Source organism: Alnus glutinosa, chromosome 7 (assembly GCF_958979055.1).
Source record: "Alnus glutinosa chromosome 7, dhAlnGlut1.1, whole genome shotgun sequence".
Taxonomy (NCBI): Eukaryota; Viridiplantae; Streptophyta; class Magnoliopsida; order Fagales; family Betulaceae; genus Alnus; species Alnus glutinosa.
The window spans coordinates 28881156-28892435 of record NC_084892.1 but is presented as its reverse complement, the minus strand read 5'-3'; the positions used below and the strand labels follow the sequence as shown (position 1 = coordinate 28892435).

At 37.0% G+C, this 11280-nt stretch overlaps 2 protein-coding genes and 1 non-coding gene across 3 annotated transcripts; 2 read left to right on the top strand and 1 right to left on the bottom strand.

Annotated features, from left to right (window-relative positions):
- The first annotated feature begins 206 nt into the window (after nucleotides 1-206).
- Nucleotides 207-4690, top strand: LOC133873562 (F-box/LRR-repeat protein 3). Its single transcript, XM_062311283.1, has 8 exons — nucleotides 207-1063; nucleotides 1477-1602; nucleotides 2160-2264; nucleotides 2356-2746; nucleotides 2829-2958; nucleotides 3196-3490; nucleotides 3585-3836; nucleotides 4250-4690. The coding sequence occupies exons 1-8, from the start codon at nucleotides 407-409 to the stop codon at nucleotides 4301-4303; spliced, it is 2010 nt and encodes a 669-aa protein (XP_062167267.1). The 5' UTR covers nucleotides 207-406; the 3' UTR covers nucleotides 4304-4690.
- Nucleotides 4691-5867: 1177 nt separating this feature from the next.
- On the bottom strand, nucleotides 5868-5939 carry TRNAQ-UUG (transfer RNA glutamine (anticodon UUG)). Its single transcript has one exon. It is a non-coding gene; the product is annotated as a tRNA-Gln (tRNA).
- A 2025-nt stretch (nucleotides 5940-7964) lies between these two features.
- Nucleotides 7965-10889, top strand: LOC133872898 (probable WRKY transcription factor 33). The gene is made up of 5 exons (XM_062310541.1): nucleotides 7965-8264; nucleotides 8372-8551; nucleotides 9074-9696; nucleotides 9795-9956; nucleotides 10226-10889. The coding sequence occupies exons 1-5, from the start codon at nucleotides 8022-8024 to the stop codon at nucleotides 10677-10679; spliced, it is 1662 nt and encodes a 553-aa protein (XP_062166525.1). The 5' UTR covers nucleotides 7965-8021; the 3' UTR covers nucleotides 10680-10889.
- The last annotated feature ends 391 nt before the right edge of the window (nucleotides 10890-11280 follow it).

Here is an 11280-nt window from a genome sequence, read left to right as displayed (position 1 = left end):
AACAAAAGCTGATATTCTTAACAATACATGGATTGGATTAGTCAAACTCCAACAGTACGGTTGGTCAATTTTTTAAAGATAGAAGATTAGTCCATCCAAGACATCCAGAATATGAGGGGTATTAGGGTCTTTCAAGTGGGACAAAAAATACAATCAAAAGGCTAACAACGTAATTTGGATATATTCCTTCTTCCCCACACCCTCCCTCCCTCACGTTACAAGCATCAACCACCCCATACTCTCTCTGTTAACGGTTACTTCTATTCCTCCAATACCAACTATAAACAAACATCATCGTCTTCACCTTTTACCTCAAAAAACCCAAACAACCAAACATCATCTCTCTCACCTTCACACCCTTCTCCAAAACCCAGAACCCAAAACTTCCAATTCCTCGGAAAAAACCATGAAGAAGCAAAAGCTGTCTCAAGGGCTCGACGGTGGGCTCGGGGTCAACTACTTTGATCTCTTATCCGAAGAAATCGTCTTTTCAATCATCGACTTCCTTGGCCCAAACCCGCTAGACAAGAAGTCGTTTTCTTTGGTGTGTCAATCTTTCTACACCATCGAAGCCAAGCACCGCCGAACCCTCAAGCCGCTCCGCACCGAGTACCTCCCGAAGGTCCTGACCCGTTACGCGAACGTGACCCACATGGATCTCTCGCTGTGCCCGCGGGTCACCGACCGGTCGCTGGGTGTAATAGCGGGCGCGTGCGGATCCACGCTCCACTCCATCGACCTCTCGCGGTCGAAGTTCTTCTCGGGTGCTGGGCTGTTGAGCTTGGCGGTGAGGTGTGTGAACCTGGTGGAGCTGGACCTGTCGAACGCGACGGAGCTGAGGGACGGGGCGGCGGCGACGGTGGCGGAGGCGAAGAATCTGGAGAGGCTGTGGATGGGGAGGTGCAAGATGGTGACGGATATGGGGGTGGGGTGTATCGCGGTGGGGTGTAGGAAGCTGAGGCTGCTGAGCTTGAAATGGTGTGTGGGTGTTGGTGATCTGGGTGTGGGTTTGGTTGCTGTCAAGTGTAAGGATATTCGTACTTTGGATCTTTCTTACTTGCCGGTAATTCTTCAACACCCACTCTTCTTGTTGTATTGCATATTATACTTGATGTTTTGTATTGGGTTGAACTTGGGTGGTGCTATTTATCCGAGGGGGGAAATGAATAGATATTGCGATTGGTCTTAATGAAATTCGCTTTTGATTGGGATTAGTTTTGTCAATTTCGGGTCTTTCATATTATTTAATTGTTTTGTTGATTCTCATGGTCTGTCGAGGTGGTTTTTATATCATAGGACTTTGCGCTTGGTAATGTTTGAAGTTTCTGATCCATTTTTAAGTTGATCATCCTAGCCCAAATAGGAAAAGAAATAAATAGATAAAGACCGCTAGGCTGTATGAGTTATTCTTTTACTGCAGAATGTTTTTTTGGCAAAATGTTGGTTTATATATTAATTGATTTTCATCTTTTGCAGATCACTGATAAATGTTTACCTTCCATCTTGAATTTGCAATATCTTGAAGATTTGGTGTTGGAAGGGTGCTTTGGTATTGATGACAACAGCCTTGCAGTCCTCAAACATGGCTGCAAATCGCTAAAGGTATTTATCCATGGTTAGCTGGTGTTCTTTGGGGTTATCCCTTTTCTTGTACTAATTGGAAAAATGAGATAAAAATGTGGAGCTAAAAAGTACTTAATTGGGCATATTTGGAAGGATAGAAAGTTAATTCTAATTGTAGTTTTGTCCACTTTTGGTATATGGATCCATTTTCCTTGCAATATTACAATGTATAGTTTTAAGGTGCAGATTTGCAGTATGTGATGTGTTTAGTGTCATTCTCTTGCACATCTCTTTTGTAAATTCACCATTAAATCTATGGAACCCACATGTGATCCTATAGATTCAATGGTGGATTTGCACATCTCTTGTTCGGAGATAGACAAGAGATGTGTAAGAGAATGAAACCAAACAATTCTCTTACACTATAATCTACATGGTGTTACACATAAATATGTATTTATGCCTGTATCATATAATTTTTTGTCAATATATTAACCACATCAAGTAAACATTCTGTTTTCCTACTTGTCAAAAGGTCGTTTCTTTTTCTTTTCAAGCATCTATTTGACAAATTTTCTTATTTTTCCTTTGAACAGAAACTTGATATGTCAAGTTGTCAGAATGTTACTCATGTTGGCTTGTCTTCCGTATTCAGTTGCACTAGATGTCTAGAACAACTTACCTTAGCATATGGTTCTTCTGTAAGTCTCTACAACTCTTTGGGTCTTTCTGACAGCCGAAGTTTTATTATCTTGGCCCATTACTGATGATGACGTGATGGTGGTGATTTAGGTTACTTTTGATCTTGCTGATAGTTTGAACAAGCTTCACATGTTGCAATCAATCAAATTAGATGGTTGCTCAGTTACCTGTGCTGGACTAAGGGCCATCGGAGATTGGTGTGGTTCGCTGAGGGAGCTGAGCTTAAGTAAATGTTCAGGGGTGACCGACGAAGGTCTGTCCTACCTTGTTATGAAGCAGAAAGATTTGAGGAAGCTAGATATAACGTGTTGTCGCAAGATTACTGATGTTTCTATTTCCCACATCACAACTTCATGCACTGCTCTTATTTCTCTCAAGATGGAATTATGTACCCTGGTTCCTAGGGAAGCATTTGGCTTAATTGGACGGTGCCATTCTCTTGAGGAGCTTGACTTGACAGATAATGAAATTGATGATGAAGGTCTTCCCCTTTGCTTTACTCTAGTGTAAATAAGGGTTACTTTATTGAGCAAAATACTTATATGGTATTGTTCCTTGTACAGGTTTAAAATCCATCTCCACATGTTGCAAACTCTCTAGCTTAAAACTGGGACTTTGTCTAAACATAACTGATGAGGGACTTGCCCATGTTGGCATGTGCTGTGTAGCACTTAAAGAGATGGATTTGTACAGGTTTGTGACTTGTAACCCATGATTTTTGTCCGCCTTTTTTATCATGATAATTTATCCATATCATTTCCAGGTTATTGTTGAATCTGGTTTCAAATAAGTACAGCGTTTAGCCTGTGGTGCAATATGAACCTTAGAATTCTGTGTTTGTACCTAAGAAAAATCCTTTCACTAACTTATCTGTACGGGTGATGTTATGACAAACCTCAGTAATCAATTGAATGGTTTTGCTTTGTTCAGGTGTGCAGGAATAACAGATTCAGGAATTTTAGCAATTGCTCACGGTTGCCCTGGCCTTGAGATGATTAACGTAGCCTACTGTAAAGAAGTTACTGATAATTCCTTACTATCGCTCTCAAAATGCTCAAAACTAAACACGATTGAAAGTCGAGGATGTCCGCATATCACATCCTTAGGTCTAACAGCAATTGCTGCAAGATGCAAGCAACTGACCAAGTTAGACATAAAGAAATGTTACAAAATTGATGATGCTGGGATGATTCCGCTTGCTCACTCTTCTCAAAACCTCAAGCAGGTACCCTTGATCCCCTTTCTCTCTTTGTTGGGACATAATGGATCAAGAGAAAATATTGAGATCCAGATTTAATGATTTATTTCTTTCCTTGTAGATAAATTTGTCATATAGCTCAGTTACAGACGTGGGGCTCTTGTCCCTTGCCAGCATCAGCTGCCTACAGAGCTTGACTATCTTGCACTTGAAAGGCTTGAGTCCGAGTGGACTAGCAGCTTCCTTATTGGCATGTGGAGGACTGACAAAAGTGAAGCTCCATGCTTCCTTTAAATCCTTGTTACCCAAACCGCTTTTTGAACACTTGGAGGCACGCGGTTGTGTGTTCCAGTGGAGAGATAAAGAGTTTCAGGTACGTCTTTTTAGGTGGTCATGAGGTCCATGAAGAAACAATTTTAAAAAGCTATTTACTTAATCAACCTTGTCTGGATCAATTTCATTGAAATGTTTGCAACCTACGCCAACAACAATATTTTCCACAACAAGCAATAATTTTTAAGGTTTTCTTAAAGTGAAAAATATAATAATTTTCAAGATTGGCTGCATATGTTTGTTTGCACGTATGTGGACTTTGATATAAGTAATCCAAGAGAAGTCGCAGGGACAACAGCAGCCGATCATTATTTGACTGTTAGGTTTTGACAACTGTGACTTGTGTGAACAACCCAACAAAATACATGCTTAACTTTGAAAGTCAGATGGGCCCTATGTAGTGGTTAAATTTTCTTGATTACAATATTAAGGTTATTTTGATATGTTTGGCAGGCAGAATTAGATCCCAAGTGTTGGAAACTACAGTTGGAAGATGTGTTGCAATAGGGTTTTCTGAAGCTCCTTGAAGTATGCAGAAATTGACGGAGTCAAATACAAGTCTTCAGTTTGGTTTTATGCATAAGTACAAGTGTTGGAAACTACAGTTGGAAGATGTGATGCGGTGGGGCTTTCTTAAGCTCCTTAAAGTCAGAGGTGGTTTTATGCAGAAGTAGACGTCCTGAGCATATTAGTATTAGGACTTTTCCCCCCCATAATTGTTTTATTGTTTGGCAAAGTGATTAATTACTTTAGCCTTTGGCAGCTCTTTGGAGAAATGTGCTGTTTTTGTGTAAGGACATTCCTAGATCACTGCCTGCCTTATACGTGCACTGAATTGCACAGATCTGTAATTGGAAGTCTTATTATAAATATATTTGCAAGATTAATGTGGAACATGTCCCTGAAAAAACAAAACCAAGTACTCTCTTACAATTTATATGGAGCAAGTACTAGTTTTCTCTCTCACAATTAATCACAGCCACAGGATTATATTGTGTTAATACGTGGGTAAATCATGAATAGTATAAATAGTTCCTCATCCTGGCACTAGGTCCAAATTAACTGTCATCAAGCAAAGCAAAGTCATGTCAAGGGGTTTGGCTTGGTCCGATCCAACTTTAGTTGGAACTAGACTCGTTGAAATTAAAATTAGAACATGTGTAGTAGAATAGGATACAAAGGATAACACGTGTCTTAATCTCAACGGGTTTAGTTTTAACTACAATTGATCTGTGGGGATTAAGATCTATAGCAATTTGAATTGCACATGTGAAAGAGCCTACATGGACCTATTTCTTCAAGTAGTTAATCGGGTAGTTCAAAATTTACTTGGACATGTAAATTTCAAATTGCTCAAATTGCTGGAGCTTGAAAGGAATTATCACCATTCACCACCACGCCCAAGAATATGGCTGTGTTAGTTGTAGGTCTAAGCATCTTTCGTGTCTTAGTGGCTTCTTAATTACTACACAAACGAGAATTTGAGATGGGCCTCTTCTTCGATCATAATCTTCTGAGTGCTGATGGGCTTGAATTGGTCATGATCCATCATCTTCTTAGTGGCCCATACAGAAACTATCAAGTAACCAGCCCATTTGCGGGTTTAAGCCACGGAAAGCTACCTCTTTTTTTTTTTTTAAAAAAAAAAAAATAAATAAAAATGTGAAATGCTACTTGGAATAGAATTCCATGATTATATACAATTATGAATAATGCTAGAAACTATACTTTTATTTTTTTACAAATATTCCTTCCGATTGACGTGGTAATACTAATAAACCATTTAAAAAATCTTTTTTTACAAAAAATAAAATAAAAATTGATTAGCACTGTGACGTTAACGGGATAAAATAGTGTTGGAATAAAATTTGGTTTCTATTATGAGAAATGAAATTTTTTCTTCTCTCTCTTGTCCAACTCCATTCATATTTTCCCAAATCTATTATTGAATTTACGGTGAATTTGAAAAGCATACGACTATATGCTGCAGAAAAGCATGAGTTAAAAATTTCAGTCAAAGTTGGAGGGAAAAAAATTGGAATCAAAATATTCAAAATAAGCAAAAGTTAAAAGGTCCTACCGGGAGTCGAACCCAGGTCGCTGGATTCAAAGTCCAGAGTGCTAACCACTACACCATAGAACCCTGATTGACGAAATGATTTTCATGTTAATAAATATCTATTTTACTTCCAAGCCCATCTGCATAACCACCCCCCCCACCCTTTTCTCTCTTTTTTTTTTTTTTTTTTTGATATTCTTTTACTTATTTTTTAAGCTTAAGTCCCATTTTCATATTAATTCTGCGTGAAATATCATAAACAGGAAATTCATGTAAAAGTTCATGATTATTATAGTCCATATTTTTTCTGTTTTTCCATCCAGGACCAATATAATTAAATTATTTGAATATCACTCCTTAAATCTTAATGGTGTGTTTGGATATTGAATTTTTGAAATTAGAATTCAATTCTTATTTGGCATGCAAATTTCAATGTTTGACTTTTTAAAAAAAGTTGAATAAAATATGATTTGTTTAGAAAAAGTTAAATAAATATAATTTGTTTTAGAATTATGTTATCAAATACACCAAAACATTTCTCTATTTAAAAAGAATTAATTGACAAACTAAAAAAAAGTGCTCCCCCTTTCCCCTTTCCTAAATTATTTGGCAAATTACATTTTTTTTTTTTTTTTTTTTTTTATACAAACAATGTCCGGATCATTGACTTCCAGATACATAAAGAGGAAGAAAGAGAAAGGCACGTGCCAATCAAAAGACAAATCGATATATATATATGTTCTAGAAGTTACCCCTTGGGAGACATTTTGATAAACCCTTTGGAAAAGAAAATGAGCAACTAAACGTCCAATACGGATCAACTACTTTTTTAACACTCCTAAAAAGAAAAATACCACGTTTTAGGGCTTGGACAGTTGGACTAACAATAGGGTTGAATCTAAATTATCTAATCTTACTACTCCTTTGCAGTTTTCTTATAAATAATAATAATAATAATAAACCTACTTGGGTTTTAAAATTCAATATTTGATTAAATGATTAAAAAATAAAATAAAATAAACTTATCTTTTTAATTAGTTAGTGGATGAGTTGCCAATCATACACCAATTGATAATTTTACTATCTAAGTTTTGCGAGTTTATCAAATTACTACCTCGATCAATTTTCCATCAAAAAAACTAACTGTTATGTGTCGTGGGTAGATAATCTCGTCATCTCTAATAAAATTATGTCACGTGAATACTACATCATATCATACTTGACACGCTTCCGTCTCTTGTCACGTAAGTATATATTTAACGTATTAATTAAGGGTCTGTTTAAATTTACAGTTTCAAAATGTGCAATTTGAAAATACGATTTTAAAAATTACTCGTCTGTAAAAACGTATCTCGCAACATTAATTTTTTTACATTTTCAAATTACTATTTTTTTTTAAAAAAAAAAAAAAACGGTTTCTCTAACATAATATACTTTGCACAATTATATTTAAAAATGTACTTTTACTACAAAGTTGAGGTTAAAGTTAAAAGATATGGTCTTTTGCCATCCCAAGACACAACTCTTAATCACCTTACCCATATGACAAAGTGGTTCCTTAACTAGTTTTAGAGTTTTTTTTTTCTAAAAAAAAGGTAAAATTAAAAGTAAAAATAAAAATAAAAGTAAAAGTTGTCACGTAGATAAAGGTGATTAGGAGTTATGTCTTGGGGTAGCAATGTATCATATCTCTAAAGTTAAAGGGAGTGATTTTCTTACAACTCATTCCATACAATTTTCATACAACCTTTAGACATATTGGGTAGGATTTACATACATGAGTCTCAATTAATATGTCTGAATTGTGTGAGAATAGTAAGAAAATTATTATTCGAAATTAAAAAAAAAAAAAAATGCGGCCCATAAATGCATTAGGAGGTAATTATCCTTTTATCAAAGCAAATTAATAAGTGGCAAGCGGGTAAGTAAACAAGTGGCTAATTGTGGTGCTCTCGAGCTTTGGCCGCCAAAATGGTACCAAGTCAAGTCAAAGACACAAGCTTTGACCGAAGCTTGTTATTCCACGGTCAAACTTCTATAACTTCCCCGAAAGAGCCTTACATTTGCCTCTAACAATTTGTTCTTCTTGTGGTCTTCGATCCCATTCATAGGCTCAGTTTAAATATTCTCCTTCTATCTTCTCTTTCTTTCTCAAAAATCAAATTCATGACCTCCTTTACTGACCTTCTTGCCGGTAACAACAAGATGGACAGTAGTGCACACAGCTGGGGATATTCGGACCAGAAAACCGATCGAATTGGCGATGAAGTGCCAAAATTCAAGTCACTTCAACCTCCTTCATTACCCTTCTCTGCTGCTCCAGTTTCTCCATCTTCTTATTTCGCTATCTCACCTGGTTTTAGCCCAACTGATTTCTTCAGCTCACCTATGTTTCCCTCCCATTACACTGTAAGTTATTTGAACTTCATATATATATATATACCTTATGAGTTGTATATTCGTATTATTATACAAAATGATTGATGGGTCTTTGTTACTTTGCTCTGTTTATGCAGAATCTTTCATCTCCAACTACTGGGGCTTTTGCTGGTGAAGCATTCAACAGGATGAGTGGTAACTCTGCAGAAAACCAGCTGGGGGTGAAGGGGGAAGAGATATTTACTTCTGATTTCTCTTTCCAGCCTCAAACAAAGCCTGCTTCCGTCTTTCAATCTTCTTCAAACATGGTCTCAGGGGTATGTGTCCATTCTTTCTGATTTCTGCTTTTCCCTTTCATATTCTTTTCCTTTTCCCAGAGTTTTTCTCCTCAAAAACCTCGAATTTCCTCCATTTGTAAATCCTAGGAAGCGAGAGAGTACTGGAAGTTTTAGATGTCATTATCTGTAAACAATTTAAATATCAAATATGGATTGGACAGCAATTGAAATATGGATTCCGTTTTGTTGCGGTCTTCGTCGGGCTATTGACGCGACTTTTAGATTGTTAACGCAACTGAATTTTGTCTTCTTAGACGTTTGTCTTTATGGACCAGGTCAAAGGAGTGCAAACAAAGAACAAAATTTTTCTCCAAATTGGTTGGAGAAATTTTGTTCTATTAATCTGACCTCTATCTTTATATAGCGCGTGATTTTTATATGTATTTTTTTATTTTGGGAAAAGTACACAAATCGATGTCTGAAATTTCACATGGATAGAGATTTATTTTTGTTTCTTCAAATTTCCATTCAAAACTAAACATTAGTAATCTGCTTGAACAGGAAGAATCGTTTAAAAGACAACAAGAAGCATGGAATTTCAACAAACCAACCGACCAAACTGAATTTTTAATGGAGAAGGTGGAAGTAAAAGCAGAGTTTGCACCAATAAAGAGCTTCACTTCAGAAATGGCCACAAGCAATGCAAAAAGGCAGAGTAATTCTGCTCCTTTGTCCGGCCACAATCAATACAGTCACCAAGCTCCATATAGCAGAGAGCAGAGAAGAACAGATGATGGATACAATTGGCGAAAATACGGACAAAAACAAGTGAAGGGAAGTGAAAATCCGCGTAGTTATTACAAGTGCTCGTACCGAAATTGCCCAATGAAGAAAAAAGTTGAGAGATCTTTGGAGGGAGAGATTACTGAAATAGTATACAAAGGAACTCATAATCATCCCAAGCCTGATCAGTCTAGTAGACGATCAACTCAATCATTTCAACCTTCTTCATGCACCAGTTCAGGGATTTCTGATCAGTCAGGTGTAACACTTGGCAATACACAAATGGAGTACTCTGCCACAATGCAGGAAGATTCTTCAGCCTCAATTGGAGAGGAAGAGTTTGATCAAACGAGTAAATCAGGAGGAGACGACGATGAAAATGAGTCTGAGGCCAAAAGATGGTAAGTCTTAAAGTACTAGGCTGATGGCCTTGTTTGTGTTTTTCTAAGATCAAACTTAAAATTTGGGTTTTGTTGATACTGATATTTCTCTTTTACAGGAAGGGCGGAAATCAAAACGAGGGGTTTTCGGCTTCTGGGAGTAGGACTGTGAGGGAACCTAGAGTTGTAGTTCAGACAACTAGTGAAATTGATATTCTTGATGATGGGTATAGATGGAGGAAATATGGACAGAAAGTAGTAAAAGGAAATCCAAATGCCAGGTACTGCACTCCTGCAACCTTTCACTACATGTTTCAAACATTACTTTAAACCTGTACATTTCTTGATCTCTGTAAGAAGGCCAAGATTTATACAAGGTAGTGTGGTTGAAAAAATCTTAAAGAAGGATGGGTTTTAATCAAAGTGGAAGACATTTTTTTGAAAACTATGCAAATATGCACCAAAAAGAATATATTGTTTGCTTAGCTATTGGCAATCCAATGTCATTTGAAACTTGGCTGCTAACTCTGCAATTTTCTCTTATCTGCAGGAGCTACTACAAATGCACATCGGTAGGTTGTCCAGTGAGGAAACACGTCGAGCGAGCGGCCAACGACATGAGGGCTGTGATCACCACTTATGAGGGGAAACACAACCATGATGTTCCGGCAGCTCGCGGCAGTGGTGGCTATGCTGCGAGTAGGCTGTCATCCAATAACAGTAGCAGCAACATTAACATACCCCAGCTAATAAGGCCCTCAGCCATGGGCACCCATCCAAGTTACCCAGATTCTTTTCAAAATACAAGGTTAACAACATCAGCAAGTCAAGCACCATATACCCTACAAATGTTGCAGAACCCAGCTGGGGGAGTAGGATTTTCAGGGTACAGAAATCAAAATCATGGCTACGTGGGTCAAACACAACTCTCAGAGGGTGTGTTCTCTAGGGCCAAGGAAGAACCAAACACATTCCTTGACTCATTCCTATCTGAGGATTACTAACAGTGGAATACAGAGGAAGCAGACCAACTAATTACATACGTTTTTTATATGTAGTTTCATAGCATAAGCTGTGTAAAATTTAGTTGCATTTGTTTTTTTTCTTTTAATACGGTTTGAAGCCATTTAAAGCTTTAGGAAATATATTTCATTTCGATTCAATTTATAATAAAAGAAGAACAGAGAAAACAAGGTGAATGTTGAATGGTCAAATGAGTTCTTACTGGTGCCACTCTCTTTCTTTTTTTGATGAATAAGTGATCAATATTATTAACAACTAAGAACCAAAGTTACAAACAACAAAACAACAACAAACAAAGCAAAAAAAACTGCTGCAGAACCAAAACAACCAATGTCTCACTAACTTGGATTATTCGAGAATAGCAACATCTACATTCCAGAGATGACAAAGCTTAACATTCTCTCTATTCTTCTTAAACTTTCCTCTTTCAGAAATTCTTGATCTAACTTCCCAAAATATCTGCTTGAGTATCTGCTCTTCAGTTTTGGGAGCATTTTGAAACTTAATAGCATTCTTGGCTCTCCAAATATTATAGACAATAGAGCTCAAAACCAGACGACAAAGAACTCTTGCCATCGTCTT

Excerpts from the sequence above, each read along its gene's own strand:
- LOC133872898 (XM_062310541.1), top strand. The coding sequence starts at position 8,022 with ATGACCTCCTTTACTGACCTTCTTGCCGGTAACAACAAGATGGACAGT. Across the intron at positions 8,265-8,371 it reads TGTTTCCCTCCCATTACACT|AATCTTTCATCTCCAACTAC; the intron begins GTAAGTTATTTG and ends CTGTTTATGCAG. Across the intron at positions 9,957-10,225 it reads AAAGGAAATCCAAATGCCAG|GAGCTACTACAAATGCACAT; the intron begins GTACTGCACTCC and ends TCTTATCTGCAG.
- LOC133873562 (XM_062311283.1), top strand. The coding sequence starts at position 407 with ATGAAGAAGCAAAAGCTGTCTCAAGGGCTCGACGGTGGGCTCGGGGTC. Across the intron at positions 1,603-2,159 it reads ATGGCTGCAAATCGCTAAAG|AAACTTGATATGTCAAGTTG; the intron begins GTATTTATCCAT and ends TCCTTTGAACAG. Across the intron at positions 2,959-3,195 it reads AAAGAGATGGATTTGTACAG|GTGTGCAGGAATAACAGATT; the intron begins GTTTGTGACTTG and ends TGCTTTGTTCAG.